The sequence below is a fragment of the Saccostrea echinata genome, unplaced genomic scaffold (assembly GCF_033153115.1).
Source record: "Saccostrea echinata isolate AGI-Se365-2 ecotype Australia unplaced genomic scaffold, CSIRO_AGI_Sech_v1 ptg000059l, whole genome shotgun sequence".
NCBI lineage: Eukaryota > Metazoa > Mollusca > Bivalvia > Ostreida > Ostreidae > Saccostrea > Saccostrea echinata.
Genome location: NW_026889808.1, coordinates 270,102 through 292,523, shown reverse-complemented (window position 1 = coordinate 292,523; position 22,422 = coordinate 270,102). Strand labels below are relative to the sequence as shown.

Sequence of the window (22,422 nt, the reverse complement as noted above, 5' to 3'; positions counted from 1 at the left end):
AATTTTAGGTATAATAAATAAGTATGTTTATCTGGTTGAATAACTTTTCGGTGATGATTTCACTTCAGGATTTTAGATATAGACGCTTTAGTATTAAAGATATTTAGGTGTTTTTTTATTCCCAACGTTTCTCCTAAATATTAAAAAAAGAAAATGTGTCTTTACGAAAAAAAATAATGGATGAATGATTGTTTAATAGCACAATTTCGTTTCTTTTTTATTTTATCCAGTTCGTAGTTAGTTCGCTACGATAAGTGACTTAAAGCATCTTTTTTTTCTTAGAGAAAGGGAGCAATTGTGATTTTTTCCATACCATGAAAATTCTCTCTCTCTCTCTCTCTCTCTTTCTCTCTCTCATATTCATTCATCTATATATTATGAACGTATATGAAACACTGGTTGACGCATTTATTTGTTTCATGTACTAAGAAAAATAAACCTTAGCCATATTACTCACTCGACTGAAATTTTTACCAAAAAAATATGCAGTCAGATTACTTTGAAATCTGTAATTTGATATCATAAAAGACTAGACATGTCAAATAGCTTGTTTTAATTATCCTGTAAATGCCTTTTTTCTAAGGAATCATTGTAGATACATTTTGAATAAAGAGTATGCAGCTCGGTGGAATATAAAACAGACAAGCAACGGGTCATATAACTAACGTGATCAGTTGTACTAAAATCTACGTCCAGAATTTTTATACATATTTTTTCAAAGTGCGTTAAGTGTCGCCATGGTGCAAAATGTTGATCTACACTCTTAACGCACTTTGAAGAAGAATTTCAAAGTGCATGGATTTCGTCCCAAATTTAACGCACTTTGAAAAAAAATTATCAAAGTGCGTGATTTGTTCAAAGTGCGTTGCCACAATGATATTTATACAACATCAATAATTTAGCTGAAATGTTTGTTAGGAGAGTTTCTACGAATTTTATCTGAGACATGCTCGTAAAAGCGTTCACGAATTCTCAGCTTCAGATGTAATAGCAAAGCGAAAAATAAAGGCAATTATTATATAAATTATATATAATATTTCTTACCTGCTTGGTACGGCCAGTTCATTTTTCAAGTTTATCGGACTTCTGAACAAAATAATTTATCTAGATGAATTTACAGTGGTTTGACATTTCCCATTCCTGGTTTTTTTCTTCCTTTTTTTTCTTTTGTGTCCTATTTTCTTTTTTAATTTCCTGTCTAACTTCCTGGTGAAATATGAGCTTCAAAACAAACCACTTATAACTATCGCCATTGTGTTCTTTATCTTTTCTCCAAATATACCATCTGCCTAATTTAATATGCCTTCCTATTTTTTTTTTTTCCATATCGTTGTCATATGTGAAATAACTTTTAATACAGTGTAACGTGGATGAGTTAGGCTTCCTTTTCAAATCAAAACTAAGAGTTGCTTCAAGAAAAACAAGAATTTATTTACATAAAGAAACAACTAATAAATCACACAATCACACACATGCACACTCACTTAAATGATCATAAAAAATGTTATTTACAATGAAAAAAAAAAGATCTTTAACAACTGTAACCAACACGTGTTCTCAATTATCGATCTCAACTCAAACCTATTAAAATGTTAACAGAATTGTCCATATCAATATGAGAGTTCACTCAATTCAGTTCAACACTATCCTCCGTAACTGTAGTCCTAGACTGTTGCTGGGGATCAGTGTCGATTCACAAATACTAGTGATTCCCGCTCGTCTAATTCACGGACATCATCATCGACGTCTTCTTCATCAACATTACCATTGTCATAGACATCATAGTCGTTATCATCATCACATCATCTACATCATTGTCGTCATTATCATCACATCATTGTCGTCATCACCATCGACATCCTCGTCGTCATCAACATCATCATCCTTATGATGAACACCGCAGCATGGTGCTAAAATATTAACCCTCCTTTATCAGTAAATAATTATTTTCTCTACATATGGCAATACTAAAACACAATTATACTGGCTTTAATTAATAACTATGTAGTCATGTTTGAGTTCAATATAACATAAACACTAAGATATTTTCAATATCATCAGTTTGTTTACAGTTGACATAGATACAAAATGGCTGACAATACTTCTGGTCACCTACTTCCGCTCAGACATTTAAATGAAAAGTAATACAGCGAACAAAAATACAATAAAATAAGAAACAGGCTGTTCTTTAAATGTGTAGAATTTCTCTAAATGCGCCAAAACTTCTGACAAGATAACCTATTTAAACACTCTCGCTAACGTCACACCTGAACACACACACATATAACTCACTGATGAATGCCTGCCAAGGTGAATTTATAGAACAAATGTTAAAAGTACATTAGACATAACTATAAATACTGCAAAATAAACTCACCATGGCCTGTTTTCCGTGCAGAAAAATATAAAACGGTTATAGTTAACCTGCTGCAAGTTTTAGGCACATGCTGGTGCAAAAAGTAACCAAATTTGTCCTGTCCCATAGCCGAAATACGGCTGAAATATTGCCGACTCGGCGTTAAACAATAATAATCAATCAATCCTGTCCCGTAACTCTATGTCTTGCACTTTGGACAGCTCTGCCGGGAATGACGTACAAGCTATTGCATTTACATATAAGGTAGTGACCAGAGAATTTAAAAAATATTGACCGTGTACGAGACTGTTGATACCCTTGTTTCATCGCTTCGTTTGGCTGTAGCTTGCTGTCAGTCATTTTGGATAATATTCATAAGTAGAACATACTCTTGCGTATCGAATCAATTGAGAGACATAAACTCAATACCCAGGTGATAGAGTATATTGCTACAGAAGGTCTGTTGAGGATATTATAGCTGAAACCATCACGTTTATCATAAAGTTTAGTTGTATTTTGCCATCATTGTCTTTCTCTATTGACACATCCAAATATAAAAAAGACGTGTAAGACTGTGGTGTCTTTCATTTCGAAGTCTATGGGGTATAACAAATCAATGAATGAATGCAAATGAATATTGCTAATCGGTGAAGCAATTTATCCAAATGTCGCATTTAATGCCACAATAACAGACTACAAAGTACTTTTTCCCATGGCACCTGATCCCACCTCCGATGTTTTGGAGGTTGGTGTTGCTTTGCTCCTATTTTATATTCTTTAATGGACTTTTGAACTTGAATACTGTTCGTTATCTTCATATATTTCATGTAAAGGTTTTTGAATAAATTATGCCTCATAAGAATACAAAAACAGTTGCTATGTTAAACTCGGTGTCTTTTCAATAAATAACTTAGTGCCATCCTGATACCTGAACCATTATGTGCTGCCATGAATATTCACTATTTTTGAATCGGGGTGTAAGTAATATATAATAATGAAATTTAGTTAATAATGAGTGGAAAAAATTTTCAGTATATCTCTAAGAACCCATAAATGTAAGGGTTTCTAAGCATGTGACAAATTATATCAATTGAGGCAAACATCAAATTCTTTTAGGCAACTTGAAGTGTTTCTGCTTTCATAAAATGATTTTATCGACATAACATAAGCTCCAGCGTTTGTTATCCATGATCTTAGACACTTGAAAATTGAAAATTTCAGCGGCATTGTAAATGTGTAAATAATTAAAAAAAAAAAACTTCTTGCATCATAGGAATTATCATCATGATGATTAAAATATTAATATATTATTCCACCATTTACATGTACGGTCGGATTGATTTGAGTAAAACAAAGGGAGAAGAAAAGAATTTGCAGAATTGATTTATATAATATAACATTAAAATCAAATTTTAGTTATCAGAACTTGAAAGTAATTTTTCTTCTGAAAATTATTTTCTGATATCGAAGTTAAATTACATTTTACAATAAGCTCGAATTTTCTGTATCATATATATTCTTATTCACCTTTTTTTTTTAACTTTGAGTTAGCATAAATATTCAGAAAAAAAACCAAAACATTACTATTAATATTTAGACATTTTACATATACATTTCACACAGACAAAGCTATTGTGACATAGCATAAAAGACGGATCCCTGGAAATTCCAGAGGTGGGAAGATGCCAAGGAGGATCAAGCATCCCCTGTCAACCGGTCACACCAAAGAATGCTCGATTACACAGAGTCTGCCACATTTGCTTCATATTTGGTTGTTTTGCTGACTATAGTCGAACGAGAATGACCAACTAACAACTAATTATATGTCAAACGAAATAATTTCAGTTTTTCCATCGTTAACGTTCCTTATTCATGAAGTAATATTCTCCAATAAACAGCATATTATGTCTCCCAACTTATTTGATACTCAAGAACAAATTCTGAGTACGATCAATTCTTAAACAAAAGCTGGATACTGACAGATAAGTTGATGTTACAGGGATTCCAACATCCTCGTTTAAAGTCAGTATTTCGTAAATCCGCCGAAATATGGCTGAAATATTGCCGACTCGGCGTTGAACAATAACAATCAATCAATCGTAAATTCAATGATTGTTTTCATGACCTTTTTAACAAATATGACCTATCTGGTTCGTATGATGGCTGACTGTGTTTCATACCTATTGTGAACCATTGTTTTTATACTATATTTGGCAACGGAATGTTCAGTCTACCTAATTAATACATAGGGCTCACAGCGGGATTGACCGGTCAATAGGGGATGCTTACTCCTCCAAGGCACCTGATCCCACAAGAATTTCCGGAGGTCCGTGTTTTATGCCCTCTTCACAGATTTGAATAATAATAATAATAAAATTTAAAAAATGGGTATCTTAAAATACTTTAAAACATAAACTTCCGCATGTAGAGCAGATTCAATTTTGTTCAAATCATGGCCCCAGGGGATAATTTAGGGCAACAACAAGTACATCGAAGTTATACATTAGAGTATATTGGAAAGCAATTTGTTAAAGTATTTCTCTCAAGAACAACAGGTCCATAATTAGTCATATGAATATGCAAGCATCTACAGTTGGTGTACATTCATTTTTTTTTTTTAATTATCCCCCCCCCTCCCCGAGAGTAAGGGTTGAGCCACATTAGGGGATCAAAATTTTAAAGGAACAAAATATGTGGAGATAAATAACAGCATTCGAGCTCAAAAGTCCATTAAACATTACAAAATAGGAGTAGAGCAAACACGGACCTCTAAGACATCAGAGGTGGGATCAGGTGCCTTGGAGGAGTGAGCATCCCCTGCCGACCGGCTCCTTGTCATGATCGGTAAATAACGGAAAAATCCATTGTCAAATCAGTGTGTAAATAATGGCCTAACAATTAGTATGAAAAAAGTCAGTCAGCATTTGACTTCATGAAAGATTGTATTTGCTGACAAGGTCATTGAATCGACCATAGAACTTTAATGATGACTTTAAACGAGACTGCTGATATTCTTGTTTCATCAACTTGTTTGTCAATAGTTTACCTCGTTTTAGAAATTGTTCATACGTAGAGCATGCTCTTGCGTATCGAATCAACTGAGAGATGTAAACCCCATATGCAGGTGATGACGTTATCTTGCTGCATAAGTAAGGGAAGCTGACGATTGAAAAGTTAAAGTCATCACGTTTGTCATAAAGTTTTGTTGTTAGATTACCATTAACGTCTTTTTCTAATAAAATATCCAAATATGAAACAGATCTGTCAGACTCTGTGGTATCTTTTATCTCAAGCTCACCGGGATATATCGTGTCGACATAAGAATGGAAATAACCATGATTGTTAATTGACAATACGTCGTCGATATATCTAAATGTCGAGTAGAAGGTCACAGCAAGTGTTTTCTTCTTTTCACGTAAAAGATTTTGAACAAATTCTGCTTCATATGAATACAAAAATAGGTCTGCTAATAACGGGGCGCAATTGGTACCCATGGAAATTCCAATAGTTTGTTGGAAGACCTGGTCTCCAAAAACCACATAGATATTGTCAATCAGAAACTTGAGCATCTTTTTAATGTGAACATCAGAGTACTTGTGTGGACAATCAGATTGTTTTTTAACAAAGCAATTTTGCAAATGACCAACGACAAAATAAATAAATTTACGAGTTCCATTTTTATTGAAAAAGCAGCTGTCAATAATGTCAAAAGGTCTGGATTTATCGTGGGGAATGGTTGTATATAAAGCTGAAAAGTCGCAAGTTTTTATGTTGTTGATTTTGGTAAAATATATGATTTTTTCTCAAGAACAGCAGGAGCACATAACATCACATTAATATGCAAAGATTCCTGTTCGTAGGGTAGGGCTACAGCGAATCAGATTTACAAGGGAATACGGAGGAACAAATCTACTACGAGTAGCAGGCCAAGGTTTTAGGGATTCTTTTTTTCTTCATATTTATGTATCCTGCGGATGAGGTGGATCTAAAATTGAAAATAAAATAAAATAAAATACAAACAGGAAACAGGGAAAAAAAACATTCACCTTCTCCAGAGCAGAAGGGGAATGTTTCTTTATATATACTGATTGCACTCAAAAGAAGTGAGGATTAATGTTTGATTTCATCATAATCATCATAATTACGAAATAATAATAAAAATACATATTGCATGATACAGTCATGTGTTCATCAGGTGCTCGATGGTAATACGATGTATCTTACCTACAAGCTCAATGGCCTTTAAGCTTTTTAAACACTCTATTCTTAAGAAGTGCTTAATTTTCGAGTAATTAAATGCATTATGCAGACAAGAACCTTCTCTTTAAAAAAAAATCTTATTCGAACAAGTTCATCTAAATTAGAAATGTTTGTTTTGAAATCAACATATTCTTCAATTGTAATTAGTTTATCATTCCTTATTGTAGCTTCTTTACTAAAAATTAAGTTATTTTTTAAACATTTCCTAATTTGAAAGAAAGGAAAGTCCTAACCTTGAAACATTCATATATCTGGCTGTAGGCGTGGAATTCGTGTAAGATACACGTAATCAAATGAACGTGTTAAGTCTACCCGAAAGCAGGTAATCTGCATTTTAAGTACATTTGAATTCAACACTTATGATTAAAATTAAATCATTTTCACGGCTTACTGAAAATTTATAATTGTAGATAATTAACCGATATTTATAAACATCTGTACACAGAAGATCAATAGAAATCGGAGACTTTTTCTCCTGCGTCTAAGCCTCTTACAATAAAGATTTAAATTGCATTTAAACCCAGACATAGAGTTTATTATATACTAGATATCGAACCACAAAACAACATTAATCTGCAGGTTTTGTCGCAAATTATCGACTTTAAAAAGATAAAAGGTTAAAAATTCGGTTTTCCTTTTTTCACCGCAGAACCTCGGGCTTGAATTAAAGTTCTTTAATGAGTGGGGAACAAAATGATAAATACTGAAACGTGTGGCCCTGTATAGCACTGTGTACCATTTCAATTGAAGAAATTGGAAAGTAAATTCAAATTATCGAGCACGGCTTATTGTTATCTTTTTCTACTACGTCACGGGTTCTCGTTTTGGACCGGGTGTTGGGAATGCAAGTGAATTTGAAAATACGTGCCAGGTAGATATAAATGAAATAGGTACAAAGGTACATTGAGAATGGAAATTTGGGTCTGACGGGAAAGGTGAACCAAGGTCCTGGCAGGTGTATCGATTTTTTCTCGGGTGTTGTCAAATCTGAAATCTGTCAGAAATATTTACTCTTCGACAAGAAGTGCTCAATTCTGAGGCAAGTTTTTCGCCAAGGAGAAAACATGAGGACACTTTTACCTGTACAAGATTACTAGGTAAGTAAATTTATTTTCTGAATAATTTAATCAAATAAGCAATATAAATACAATTTATATTAATTTAAGAGATAAGATTATGCGATTGAAATTCTAAATAAACGTACAATTGATGCATTTTTTTAATAAAATATGTGGTCGCAATTTAATGTATAATTCTTAGATTTTTTTCAAACAAGTTTTCCTTTCATTCTAAATGTTACGTACATACTAAATTCAAATCTTTGTAAGTCAATACGGTTTTACATGTACGCAGGGTTGTCAGAATATAAGGAATACATGACGATTCTTAATTATGTCTAAGACGTTATTAATTTTTTCAAATATATGTTTATCCCTCGGAAAAAAAAAAACAAACAAACAAAAAAAAAACAAAAAAAAAACCAATAGTTAAAAGTTAAGACATTGAAGAATGTGAAGTCAAAATTGAGCAAATAACTTGTTTGTTGCATTATCAATCTACACGGTGCATAGATAAACACTGTTCCTCGCCATGGATATCTAGACAGGATTTAATTCACTTCATTTTCTCTAAGGGTTGGGATAAAACTGTATACATTTTAAGATTTTATCACACAAGCCCGGCAATTTATTGTTATGTTAAACCAGAAACCTTAATGATGGTGACAAGATTTTGGTTAACCGAGTTATTCATTATTTTCATGATTATCTTCCAAATACGAAATCTAACGCCATAATGGTTTATACAACCTCGGATTGGAGTTGGCAATACATTTTGAGATCTAAAGTGCAGTTTTTAAATGGGTTAAGCCACCCTTTGTGGGTTTCTCCAGTTCAACTTTACAGTAACAGCGATCCAATTTTCAACGTCTTTAGAGAATAGACGGTCATAAATATATTTGAACAACACATTTCTTAAGAAAGATAATGTGTTACCGGGATTCGCGTAAAATGGGCCCTTCTCCACGAGATTGTTCCGTTACTTTGCCAAAATGAATGATACTATTTGGCGGAGATAAGTCAGATTTAAACCTTACCTCTTTACTGTGTTTACACCGTCTTTCACATCGATGTTCGTATTTACTCTGTAAGTATTGAATTAACTTTTCCTGGGCAGCAAATAATTAGTACAGCAAAATTGATCTCATTATTTCTATTTCTTTCTTTTGTGAAGTAAAACTCAAGAGTTGAGAGGTAAAACGAAACCTTTTCAATACAGTGTGTTTATAGTTTAAAATAGATTTTTTTCTGTATATCAAGCTTAAAGAAAATCTCACCAAATGAAATTACATTGTACATGTAGTTCCAAAATTCCAAATTAAGGCAAAAAATAAGACAATATCTTTTTCAATGCTGTGTTAAGGTGTAGCTGGATACATTTTCACGTAGAACTTCATTTAGAAGTTGTTTTTTCTTCTTTTTTATGATTTCAATATATTACATTTCAAAGCAAGGTTGTTTAAACTTTTTTTTGTATTTTCTGTAAGTATTATAATAAATTAATATATAAAATAATATGTACATATAAATTTGATTTTTTTTATTTATTCGTATTTTAGGTCAATATGATGAAGAATCCATTCTACAATCTGTCCACTGTCGGAAGTGGGGAGAGCGTCTTTATTTATCCGCTGGACGGCTCGGTCACTCTCCTTGGGTCGGGTACCAAAGACTTGGTGGTTCATCGTCTCCGCCCGCCACCAGGGGGCGTTAAGACCAAACATGTCGCCTACCACGGAGTGATGAAGTATAAAAGCCCAGACGAAACGAAGGAGGAAAAACAGCGGAAAGGGATTCTGAAGAATTCTTCAGGAAATCAGTTAGATGGACGCGAGGGGGCATCTCAAAAACTTGACGTGTCTAAGATTCAGTGTGTTTTAAAGAAAAGGAAAACCTCTGCAAATGAGAAACAATCAAATAGCTCATATAGTTCTAAGAGTCAGAAGAAAGTGAAATTTGATGACAAACTTAATAAACTGACTGAACTAGGTATAAAGTATAAAGCTATGGATCCAGACATGCGCAGTCATCCTGGCGATGTATCCCACATCCGGCGACAGCATCAAATTCAGCGAATTCCGGTCAAGTCTTGTCAAACTTCAGAGGTATTACATGATCAGGAGAAAACATCGATGAAAATTTCGGATATTTACGACTTAAAAGATTCCCATGAAAATAGGACTGTATCTCCAAGGTCGCTGTCAAAATCTACATCAACCAACAGCGGAAGTTTACATCGCCGTACGTCAGGGGACTCGTATCCGCTTATTGAGACTGATGCCGAGGATTTTGTGCGGATGGATGTTTGTGAAGACGGAGTAATTCCAACCTACAACCCGCGTGAATCAACTTATCAAGGGGATCGTGATTCAAGGAGTGGGGGAGATATGACGGATTATAGTAACAGGCTAATTGAAAATGGAATCCCCGTATTTACTAAGACTGGGAAGTTTGTTAGGACAACTAAACTCAATAACTATTTTCGTGAGAAAAAATGTGAAGGTGAAACTGACGATAGTATGAAGCCAGACAAACCGAATTATCGTCTGCCTTTAGAATCAAACCGGAAAGACAAATCAAATTCGAACCCAAGAGAAATCAGAAGAGTGTCGTCTGCTCAGAAGTCTTCCATGAAAACAACGACAAACAGTACTAGTGGTGCTAAAATTACGCGGTCAAGCGTGAAGCCGTTCATGTTTACTCGTTACAGTAAAGACCAGGGCGCTCCCCCCTCATCTCATCCAGACATGAACAACAATAAAAACTTCTGTGATGATTTCAAGACTTATGATATCATAAGATGGCTAACCAGTGTCAAAGAGGTTCAGTCAAAAGAGGGTTTCTCGAGCTTCCCAATCGAACACGGTGCACGTCAGTAAACCTTAAAACTTCATGTGTCAGATCAAGTGAATATGGTGCACTTGAAAACTTCTTAGCCCTGAATGTGACTGATAGTTAAATTTCAGTATTATATTTGCAACCCGGGTGCTTCTTAAGTGTCTCAGTTTTGTAATAAGTTATGGTCAGTTGTTTTTTGTGCTTTTTTGTTTTCGTTTTGTGCACTGATTGTATTTTTGACAATTGTTTATCTTATGTAGGTACTACTACATGTATACTAGTTCACATCCTGCTAGTATAAGTTCAATGTGTGTTTTAAATTTGTTTTCAATAATTCATTCCATCTCTTGTAATTCGGTGCAAAATGAATCGTCTTTTGCCAAGAAACTTTCGAAACCTGATCACGTATTTTCCCTCTTTGTATTTTGTTTCGTTCAAAGAATGGGCATCAAGCACTGAATTCCCCCTCCTCATTTTCCCTCCCAGATGTTGTTTAAAGATATTCTGTCCAACTCTGTTATCCTTTTGTAAAGGACTAACTCATATTTATTGTTGGGTTTCTGAAACGCCATGGAATTTGGAAATTTTCATGTATTTACAATGTAATTACACGGAATTAACTTTTTTACTATATTAGACATACATGTGCCACCTTATTTAGAAAGGAAAAGACGAACTAAATTAGGTGTGGTTTTTACTGAATGAGGAATCGTTGTTCTTAATTTTTCGTTTAGAAGGACGCGATTGACGTTTGTAACAAGTACACCGGTCACATGATCAAGTACACCGTTTCAAGGTCGACGAACTGCTCTGTTTCTCTCTTCTCGATTTGTTTCTTTCTGTCAAATTTTCGTTAACTCGAGAAGTTAGAACGATAACGGGCATGCACTTGTAAACATAGGATATCTTTTTCCCCCTCCTCTCTCATTTATACGGAGAGAAAGAGAGAGAAGGAGAAAAACTGGGAGGGAATGATTCTCGTTTGATATCACACAAGGACACTCTTGCATAAACAAATTATGAAAATGAAATGATCTGTATTTTGACAAAATTTCAATCCTATTGTAAAGTATGCAATTACTGTACCTGAGATTTAAATAGATTATAATTAGCTTAAGCTCATTAACACATTGAAAGATTAGTTTAGATTAACAGGCCCCACATGTTATAAAGCGGTTGATGTAGCAGTAATATCTGTTTCTGATATATTTATGGACTGATATAAATGGTTGTTTTATTATACTAATATGTTGATAGTTAATGTTAAATTATTACTGTTATCAGTTTTTATGAATTATGTTAAAAAATTAGTCTCATCACTCTTCCATTAAATATGTTGTCATGCATCTTTCTTCCATTTTTTGTCCTCATTTCATTCAAGAGAAGTTAACCTTTTTTTTTTTTTTTTTTTTTGCTTTTGTTTTTATTATCTGTAGATACATGTATGAAGATGAAAAATACAAACTTTGACCATGATTGAGACAAACTGATCACAAAATGATAAAAGATCTGCATTCATAAAATTCATATAAACTTTTGTATTTAATAATTTAGTATTAGAATATCCAATAAAGAACCTCCCCAGTATTACTTTCAGGAAAGAATATTAATTAATTTGCCTTTAATGAAAGGTAAGTGTGTACTCTTTAAGAGGTTAATCTAGATCTGGTTATGTGTTAATAACAATATTGCTAAAAACTAAAAAGTTCTTGTAATTGCACTAACAAACCGGATACACCCCTCAGATAGTATTTGTTAACGATGCCTTTCTTTCAACATAAGCGGATCAGATATATATACCTGCAGAAAATAGACGAGGGGTGGAAATTGGCATTGTTTGATTACATTCAATGACTAATAAACGTTTGAGGTATAAGTAAATAAAATTTATTACCCTCCCCCCTCTTAGGCCTTGCCTAGACAAAAGGAGCATTTCTTGGGGTGAGAAGCTCGACATAACATTGCTATTCAGCTTGGTATACAATTTGCGAAAATTACCCCCAATTCACGCAAATATAAAATCCGCTTTATATCTATAGTCTTAAAAAGCGTGTTGTTTGTTCTGATTAAGGTAAGTCAGGGCTTTCAAAAATTTCTGGCAATCAAATGGAAAATTATAGAATACAAATAAAAATTATAGAATACAAATAAAAATTATAGAATACAAATAAAAATTATAGAATACAAATGGAAAATTATAGAATACAAATAAAAATTATATAGAATACAAAATGGAAAATTATAGAATACAAATAAAAATTATATAATACAAATGGAAAATTATAGAATACAAATAAAAATTATACCATACAAATAAAAATTATAGAATACAAATGGAAAATTATAGAATACAAATGGAAAATTATAGAATACAAATGGAAAGTTATAGAATACAAATAAAAATTATACAACACAAAAAAAATTATACAATACAAATAAAAAATTGTACGATACAAATAAAAAATTATACTATACAAATGGAGAATTATTGAATACAATTAAAAATTTACAATGCAAATGAAAAAATATAGAATATAAATGGAAATTATACAATACAAATGAAAAGTAATAAAATTGATATAGATAATATACTATATGGTGCTGAATCCTTATGTTTAGAAGACAACTTTTCATTTTTTGATCATGTACATACCTTAATAAGAAACTCAAAGAGGTTTTCACTGAAATCATAGTTTATCATGATATGCTAGGAAGAATAATATCTCATTTTAGGTATGTTAAGGAAATTTCTCAACTCTGAGTCAACTTTATTATGTTTTTTTATGCTCTCTCTCTCTCTCTCTCTCTCTCTGTGGATTCACTTTATACATGTACCAATTAATGGTTTATCTTACCTACTGCTTTTCAATGTTAAATGTACCAATAATTGTTATATGTACCTTGACCTATGGAGAGAACGATTATAGGCAATATGCCTGCTGTTCAATCCATTTCATTTGTAATGAATAAATATATTTTAAACTAAAAGTAATAAAATACAAATGGAAAATTATACAATGCAAATGGAAAAGATCGAATTTTGCAACATTTGACATGCCATAGTAATGTGTCTTTCACCTATATTCAAAGATAGTCGGGTTATAAAATCAAACCGGACGCAAAAAAACCACGGCATTACTTTAATGTAATAATACATATTGGTACTTTTTTTCGTTGTTATATTCTAGGAATAAAAAATATAGTTTTCAATTAATATTTTTAAAACAAATTTTAACACATTCATTCAACAGGCTTTGCCAAAAAATAAAGATATATTTAAGAAGTCAAGATAATATTTACATTGTTTTTAATTCGCCTAAAAATCGCAGATTTTGACCAATATCTCAAAATTTACATCACTGGTCCCAACTTTTTCTTTCATTATTTTGAATTTCACGATACTTTAAACCAATCGGCACTTAAGTCATAAAAAAACTCGATGTTAGAAAACATTTTATTGCTTATTAAATTTTTAATACCCCAAAGTATGATATTTTTTATTGCGAAAAAGGTAACACAACAATTTACATGCATTAATTTGCAGTATTTTTTCAACAATAAATATCATTCAATTTATTTTACATAAAATAAGATTATATGTATTGCTATGATTACATTTGGTAAAATATGATAAAGATTAAGTGATTAACCTGACAGTTACAATTTAAGTGCAAAAAGGTCAGGTTAATTGTACCGTCTCTCAATAAGACTCACAACCCCTAATTTTCTTTGCGATTTTGAGTCATGCTATATGAGTAGTAATCTAAAATACCGGTATACTTCTCAATAAATCCTTGAAATAATACGTTTCACGAGTGATATACCTTAAGAAAAGTGTAAAGTGAAATCCATGTTACTTCCGAGATAATAATTTGTTATAGTATTTCTTCACATTTTTAGATAAATGTAAATTAAAAGTCTATCAGGAGATTGATTTCTCCAACAATTGACATGTAGTTAAAATATCTTTAACACAATTCAACCATTTGGAATGATAAACATCAGCAACATCAAGTTTATAATACCATAAAGTGTTCGAGAAATTTTCTCTTGTTTTCCTGTAAAAATTCTTTCCCAAAAACCAATTATTCTTGCTTTTATAGAGATTGACATTGGTATTCTCCCAAGTACAATTTGGGGTGCACTTTCATCGATACTTAATATGGCAAAGGGATCAGAGTTGCCTCCCGTAGTTTATGAATCGATACAATATTTACACGCACTGTGTCATGTGAAATATTGAATGTTTACATTGTTTGAACCCTGTATTCATTGTGGATTTTAATCATGAAACTTAACACATTGCTTTTCATGTTTAGCTGAGAAAAACAACAAAGAAAGAAAAAAAATCTAATTTCTAACTTGCTTTACACGCTTAGTTTCTAAATACTTACACCAATCTTTCTGACAAGCGGAAAAACCTTCCGAGCTTGCCGGAAAGGCCAGAGAAAATGCGATTGCACTCACATTTGAATATGATTACGCTACTTTTAAGAATTTTTTTTTAAATGAATGTATTTAAATGAAAAAAAAAACAAAAAAAAAACATAAAAACAAACAAACAAAAAAAACAAACAAACAAACAAACAAAAACAAATGAATTCTTTTTTTTTCTTTAAAAATCGATTAATATTATTTCAATTCAAACTGACCTGACATTTTGAATTTAGTAAGAAGTCACTGCCAAGAAGTAAAAAGGAAACATTGATGCAATGTAATTTGTTCTTCTGCTCATAATGTATAAGTCGCCCGCGTGGCGCAGTGGTTAGAGCGTTCGCTCTAGAGTTGCGGAGTAAGGAGTTGATCCTTACGTCGCGGGTTCGAATCCCACTGTGGGACGTGGAGACCGGTCCTTCGGATGAGACCGTATAAACCGAGGTCCCGTGTAGGTGTGGCACGAAAACGACCTCTCACTGCTCAATGGCCCTAAGTGCCGAGTATAGGTCAAAAAATTTGCAGCTCTCCACCGGCAAGTGGTGGCGTCTCCATATGAGTGAAAAATTCTCGAGAGGGACATTAAACAATAGACAAACATAAACATAATATATAAATATATAACATAGTATATTAATAAACATAAAACATGGGAAATTATTAAATATCATACCAAATTTATCATTATTCTATAATTATAGAATGAATTTCAAAACTGCAAAATATTCAAACATAAGAAAACAGCGACACTGACGTACACCTCTTCCTCATACACATGCGTGCTTTATTTCTCAAAACTCTTTCTCTAGATTTCTAGTAAAGGCACAGTGCAGTGCGTACCATGTTTGATGAAGGTGACGGAATCAGCCGAGATTTGCCGAATGAAATTGATAGTTGAACATTCTGATGGTGGATCGATGGGCGCGTTAGCCGAATGATACTTTTTATACATTTTTAATTTTTTAAACATCAACCTAATATTTCGCAATTTTCTCAATTTCACACAAATTTTCTAAACGTATAATGCGTCTTTTGCACAATGTTAGGATGGCAATAAACAAACTTAAGGCTTTGAAATGAATACCCGTTCTCGATTTACTATACAAATTCTCGAATGACGAATAACTTCGCTCTTCGTATTATATACATGTACACGAATTTCAGCGCTAAAACTTGAATTTATCAGTTGATGTGATATGAAAAACCATGCTTATTAAATCTGAATCTTCAGTTTTCAGTTCACATTTCAACGGGTCCTTCAATGGACTTGTTCTTTCTTAACTAAGCAGTTTTACAAGGGAGTACATTCTTTTCGTTATTAGTTTTTCTTTCTTTTTTTCTACACTTTGATCGTTCATTAATCTTTTTTATGTTTCACATGCACATAGTATCATTATAAGAAACAATAGATTGCAATTTAATTTGCTTAATTCATTCAATCTGACTTATTAAATCTCATATGTTATTTTCAAATCTAAATTCAACGAAGATTGTACGCGGACTTTAAAAATCAGCTTAATTTTCATTCCCAAAATGTGGTACAATGCCAGTATAATATTGACATACACACATTTTTACGTCATGAGGTTCGACTTAAAAGTTTCATTAATTTAAAACAAATCCCGGCTGTTTGCTGAATGCGATAGCCCCTGCACTGGAGAACGAGAGAAATACACACATCAAAATTTATTTAATCGGGGTATTGGGGGGATTACGACCCCGCTATACATTTGTATGACTCTATTATCGCTGAAATTCAAACCACTCAAACAACAGTCCGACATTGGTATACATTTCAACTGGTTCTGGAAACCTTAACGATATGTTATCGCTTTCTAGTTACTTGTTCTTTCTTTCATACACTGTTTGTAACTCTGAGATTAGGAGAAAATAAATGAAAATGTGAATTTTTTGAGGTCATGTTGCTGGGTGAGGGGTAACGATCTATTGACTGGAATTGTAAGTCGTCAGTGTTTCATATAAGTGCGCTTTTGATTACTACTGACAGAGGAAAGTCGGACCAAAGCCAACCGATTGAGAGACAGGCACGATTTTTAAGAAGTATGATGTCGACAAATTAAAGATATCCACAACATCTGTATATTAAAGGTAGGAATTGATATTTATTGATGGTGCTATCAAATATTTTATATGTACAGCTATTTACTCAAATGTAACATATAATTATTATATCTTTGTTGCTTTTGTTTTCTATAAGAAATGAGTGTCAATGGAAACTTAAGACAAACAGTTAGTTTAATGTCTCGAGAGAAAATATTTAATGTTGAAAGTACGTGACATTTCAGGTGTTAGAGTAAATCTCTCAAGAAATTGTCAAATTTCTCTGGGGTTTCCAATAACACTTGAAAAAATTCTAAAAAGAAAAATCTGCTGTATTATCCAACACAAAAAAAAGCGAAAGTAAATTATTTGCTATCGTGTGTACATAATTTTGTCTCTCAGGGTAAAAATGTAGCTCATTTGTCAATAATTTTGAAAGGATATTTAACTAGAGTAAACAAAAATTTGTATTGGAAGATCTGGTAATAGATCAATCAGGGACATGGCGCTCATCAATCTGGGATAATTACAATGTCGGGGCTGTCACTGGAGCGATAGATACACTTAAATCGTCTTGTCCTTCCAAGATGGAGACGGCCGCTGGACGCCGTGATTATATCTTTTTCAAGTATTCGCCGTTCATGATATACCCCTATACGTGTGAGTACATGTAGATAATAACTAACTAAACTATTATTCCAAATTGGACATTGTTTTATTGAGTAAAATTATTGAGGAAATGATTTTTTTTATATCCTTTTTTCTATTTTTATGTAAAAAACATTTTCGTTTCAATGTAAAGACTAGTGAAAACGATATAAACGCTAGGCATGCTATAGCTAAGTGGCATTGTCCCTCACTGATCTAGAATAAATTAACAGTCCTGAAATTAAAGGCTTGGTCATATAGCATTGATGAATTAGTCCTGAAAATATTATACATGGATTTACATGTATTTGAGATTTTTTATACAAAGGAACCCTTGTCTTGATATACTTGATCTTTTTGATTACTCAAAGGTATGGAATGAGCAAGTTAATATCGAATACATGTAGTTAAAAACAGTACCGTAGTTAAACAACGTCTTCAAGATCAGTACATTTACAGAAATGGCAAAGTGACAACCGCGATTCGCCTTAAAGTCAGATATCATCAAAACAAAATTTGGGATTTGAAAATCATCTTTTTTTCTTACACTAATTGAATGAAAATTAAATTATAAGGAATGAAATTAATAGCTACCCAATTTATACGGTATAATCTGAGTTGGAACAGTTTACGCTTTTTTTATAAACAGTTTCGCAGTTTATAAAGCGTAAACTGACCCAACCCAGTTTATACCGTATAAAATGGGTAGCTATTAAATTCATTCCTTAATTAAAAATACTTGTTATAAATTTTAACTAAGAACAATATCACTCAAATTTAGAACACCATATCATCGTCTCCCATTGGAAACTTGGAGATGGTGTGGAATACAGAGAGAGAGAGAGAGAGAGAGAGAGAGAATCCGCCATATCTGAAGGGACAATTAGCTTACAATTGTACCACTTTCTTCTAGGTTAAAGTGTTAGGCCTCTACAGAATGTCCCAAAATATGTACTTAAATAACTTTGTAATAGATCCTTTTTTTTAAATACGAAGTTGCAAAATTATTTTCAACTTGTGACTCCAATATTTGATTTTAATAGAGACGCTGTTGATCTATCGAGATACTGTAATGGTACTTTTTTTCCATGGGGTCATAATTCCGCAGAATCACATTTTCTGTTCAATCCGCGGGTAGAAAATTATGCGGATTTTTGAGATTTTTGCCTAAATGTACTTTAAGTACGTTGGGACAAATTTCCTCGGAAAAGTTGTGACCGCGTACTTCTATATAGCGTAAATTCATACCATTCCCCACCCCCACATACCCCTACCGGGGGTGGGGTAAAAAGATCAACCTGTAGAAAAAATAGGTATTAAAGGGGAGAAAAAAGTTACAGAGAACAAATTAAGTCCCAGAGTTTTTAAAGATCACAAAGGTAAATGTATATAAAAAATAACAATGAATAGTTCATAATGCGCCAATTGCAAAAATTTAATGCAATTCATATAGTTAAATTCTCCAAATGTTTACATAGGCGACAAATGGCGGACTTATGGAAACAAAGGACGGGTACTTGTTGTGTTGATTAAAGTCCCGTGTTTTACGTTAATCCTCTTTATCCTTATTGAGTATTTAAAGGCGTTAGACCAATAGAGTATCTGAAACTATAAACAATGGTGTAGATACACAGGCGTGAGAGACAGATAGCGGCCCCCTAATGGAGTATCCACTTAAAGTTTTATTTTACTAGGATTCTTTTTACAGAGGGAGAGGGGATTTTTGTTTTATCGAGTGTACATAAACATAAAAAAAAATGGATTTCGTTGTATTTGAAAAAGGTAAGAAAATAAGATTATTAAAAGCACTCATCATTTTGATGACAAGTAACTTAACTGGAAGGACCTTTAATTTATTTTCGTCAATTATAAAAGTAGCTTTCACTTTATTATTATTATTATTATTATATCATGCTTAAATAATTTTCAGGGATGGTGGGAATGGCCGGCGAATTCTTGTAGAACTTGCCAATTGTTTTGAAACTTGCCAAAATATGCATGCACTGAATATGATTAGTATCAAAGTAATGCGATAAAGAACAAACTTCAACTTATTTGTGCATGTAGCAGACGTAATAAAAAACATGAATCCCTTTTCTAATTACATGTATTTAGACTAGTAAGATAGATCACTGCTAAATAAACAAAATCACTTATATACAATTCATAATAACTCCCTTTAAAGTAGAATTTTGACAAGAGAGGCTCCTTTTTTGATCATTCGTCCTTTCATTCGATACATGAAGAATTTTATTAATTTTTACATTTTTTTTCGAAAGAGTAGACCCTCAGCTAAAACCAACTCAAAACAAAAACAAATTCAAACAGAAATATGCTGTTTATATGTCACTTAATCATTGTGCACTCGAGAAGAATTATTAAACCAGTTATTCAATGTATAAAATGATCCCAGAAAAAACAAAGAACTTGCTTTAAGTAACCATAACGTCTGCCTTTTTACGACAAATCAATGCAATATCTGCTGTTTTATCTTAAATTCAATAGCCCAGAAAAACTTTTACGGGTATTTTATGAGAAGGTAGTGGGGTTTTATATTCAGTCTGTACTTGATTAATGCTAGTTGCTTTATTGGAAAGATATATCAAATATCACCTTAAACACTGGTTTATTCTCTCTCTCTCTCAAATAGCGATTCACATGACTCTATATTATATAGTGAAATTAAAAAAAAGATATTTATTTCTGTTCTTTTATAGATATGTCAACAACTTGCTGGTCACTGTGGCAACGGATGCCGCCACGTTATCAACTGACTTCTAGAAGGGAAGAAATAGAAAACCCGGAGGGGGAGCGGTGTAGAACGCCAGGACCAACACCCCGACCCAAGCGGGGGACGCGGGGAGGGGGAACCACCAGTACAATGAGAAGCGCCAGTTTCACAGAAATCCCCCCGAGGAATAGCAAAAGCATTCAAGGAAGTGGTAGACGATTTCAGTTTCCGAACAGGAAGTCTGGTTACATAGACCACTTTAAAACTCAACAACGTGTGAATTCTGCAAAAGTGAAATTTTCGTCAAATCCTCCTATTTCTCCCTACTCTCCACGTGAGAGAGCATCCACAGCTCCACAATTTCCCGTCACAAAATTAGATAGTCCAGCATCTGGACAGGAAATATCCACACCAAATCTTCACGATATCTGCAGTGAGCACAAAGCCACAGGGGGACGAATTCGAACTCCTACCGGTCGTCAAAGAGAGGCTAGCATGGATCTTGAGGATGCGTCATCACTGCTCGTAGACAACAAGTCGTTTTTAAGAGATACGTCACAGAGACGCTTCAATGTTCGTGAAACTGCGGAGGGTACCATGTATATTGATAATGGAAAAGTGTTCTTCATAAAGAGGTCTAGAAACGACCCAACAAATCTACTGAAATCACGAACAACCGACGGCGGCTTTCTTGCAAGTATACGAAAAGATTACCTCAAGAAGCCAAAATATATTGCCATTAAAGGCGAAAGATTGGAACAGGACGAGAGTCCCGCACTGCAGCACGAACGAGTTTACTACAACCAAAAAGTCGGTCATATCCTCGACTATTACTCTCGGGATGATGAGGATCGACTATCGATTGATGATCTCGCCAAGTACACAAGATCTTCGCCCCGCTCAACATTGTCGCGAAGTGTTTCTCCAAGATCCTCAAAAGTTAGGAAATTGTACTTTGCCCCAGATCAGGAGGAGCTTAGCCCTCGCCGGTCACCTGATATGCTGGAGGATCCAAATATTAATTCATACATGAAAGTTAACTTTCAATCAAAACTGTATGATCGAAAGTTTTATTTACGAACACCTGCTAAAACCGACTTGCACAGCCTGTCTACAGCAGATATTGATAATTGTAAATGTGGAATATGTAAAATTGAAATGCAACTTTCTTTGATGGAAAAACTCGGAATAAGCTACCCACTATCAAAGTTTCAAAACCAGCAAGTGGATGCTCAGAAGCAGACGAATCAGGGCACACCTACGCAGACGATACCAGACGCGAGGCGGGAAACGGACAATGAGATCAAATCACGTCAGAAAGAAGAGTCGTCACGTGCGAAAACAGCGGAAGGACTTCCGGAAACTAATAGACAACACGAAAACAGTTCAATTACGGTAACAGTTCCCGCCATGGAAAGGGAGGGTACTCTGTCAGAATCGGTTATAGATACCTCTAGAACTCAACAACCCACACCTCTCCCGTAAAGATACGTACTCCTGAAGGCGCATTGTTTAAATCGTTTACTGATTTTTTTTTTACCGAAAAGTTTCAGAAAAAATTGGATCCCATGCCTTTTTATGCACATTTACCGCGATCAAAAAAGGGTTTAAAATACGCATCAACGATTACATTGATCATATTGCAAAATCAGCTGTTGTCTAAGAAAGTTTAAAGATAAAAACATGTACAATTGCAGCTGATTACGGTCAGGGTATCCTTTTTAACACACACGGTAAGGGAATCTTGCTAAACGTTTTCCCAGGAGAGTAGAAAAATGAAGTTCCTCTAAGATTGACTTACTCTAGTTCCCTGTATTGTTACACGATGATATTACTATAGTGCTAGATCTACCTGCTGTTCTTCCTTTGTTGCATTGTTATCTGGTTAAAGATAAAAATCAAATGAAATGTGTGTGTCTTATCAATTAGAAAAAAGAGTTGTTCAGTCAACCATACACAAGACTTAGTACAACCTTGCAACAATATTAATTTTGAAAATTGAAAAAAAATATACAATCTAAAACTATCGTTACAGG

At 33.4% G+C, this 22,422-nt stretch overlaps 2 protein-coding genes across 2 annotated transcripts; both read left to right on the top strand.

Moving 5' to 3' along the window:
* Window positions 1-7,372: 7,372 nt before the first annotated feature.
* LOC133174760 (uncharacterized) lies at window positions 7,373-10,783 on the top strand. The gene is made up of 2 exons (XM_061309856.1): window positions 7,373-7,713; window positions 9,234-10,783. Exon 2 carries the CDS (start codon window positions 9,240-9,242, stop codon window positions 10,551-10,553), a length of 1,314 nt encoding a protein of 437 aa, XP_061165840.1. The 5' UTR covers window positions 7,373-7,713; window positions 9,234-9,239; the 3' UTR covers window positions 10,554-10,783.
* Window positions 10,784-16,804: 6,021 nt separating this feature from the next.
* LOC133174768 (uncharacterized) lies at window positions 16,805-21,871 on the top strand. Its single transcript, XM_061309863.1, has 2 exons — window positions 16,805-17,055; window positions 20,373-21,871. The coding sequence occupies exon 2, from the start codon at window positions 20,375-20,377 to the stop codon at window positions 21,869-21,871; it is 1,497 nt and encodes a 498-aa protein (XP_061165847.1). The 5' UTR covers window positions 16,805-17,055; window positions 20,373-20,374.
* The last annotated feature ends 551 nt before the right edge of the window (window positions 21,872-22,422 follow it).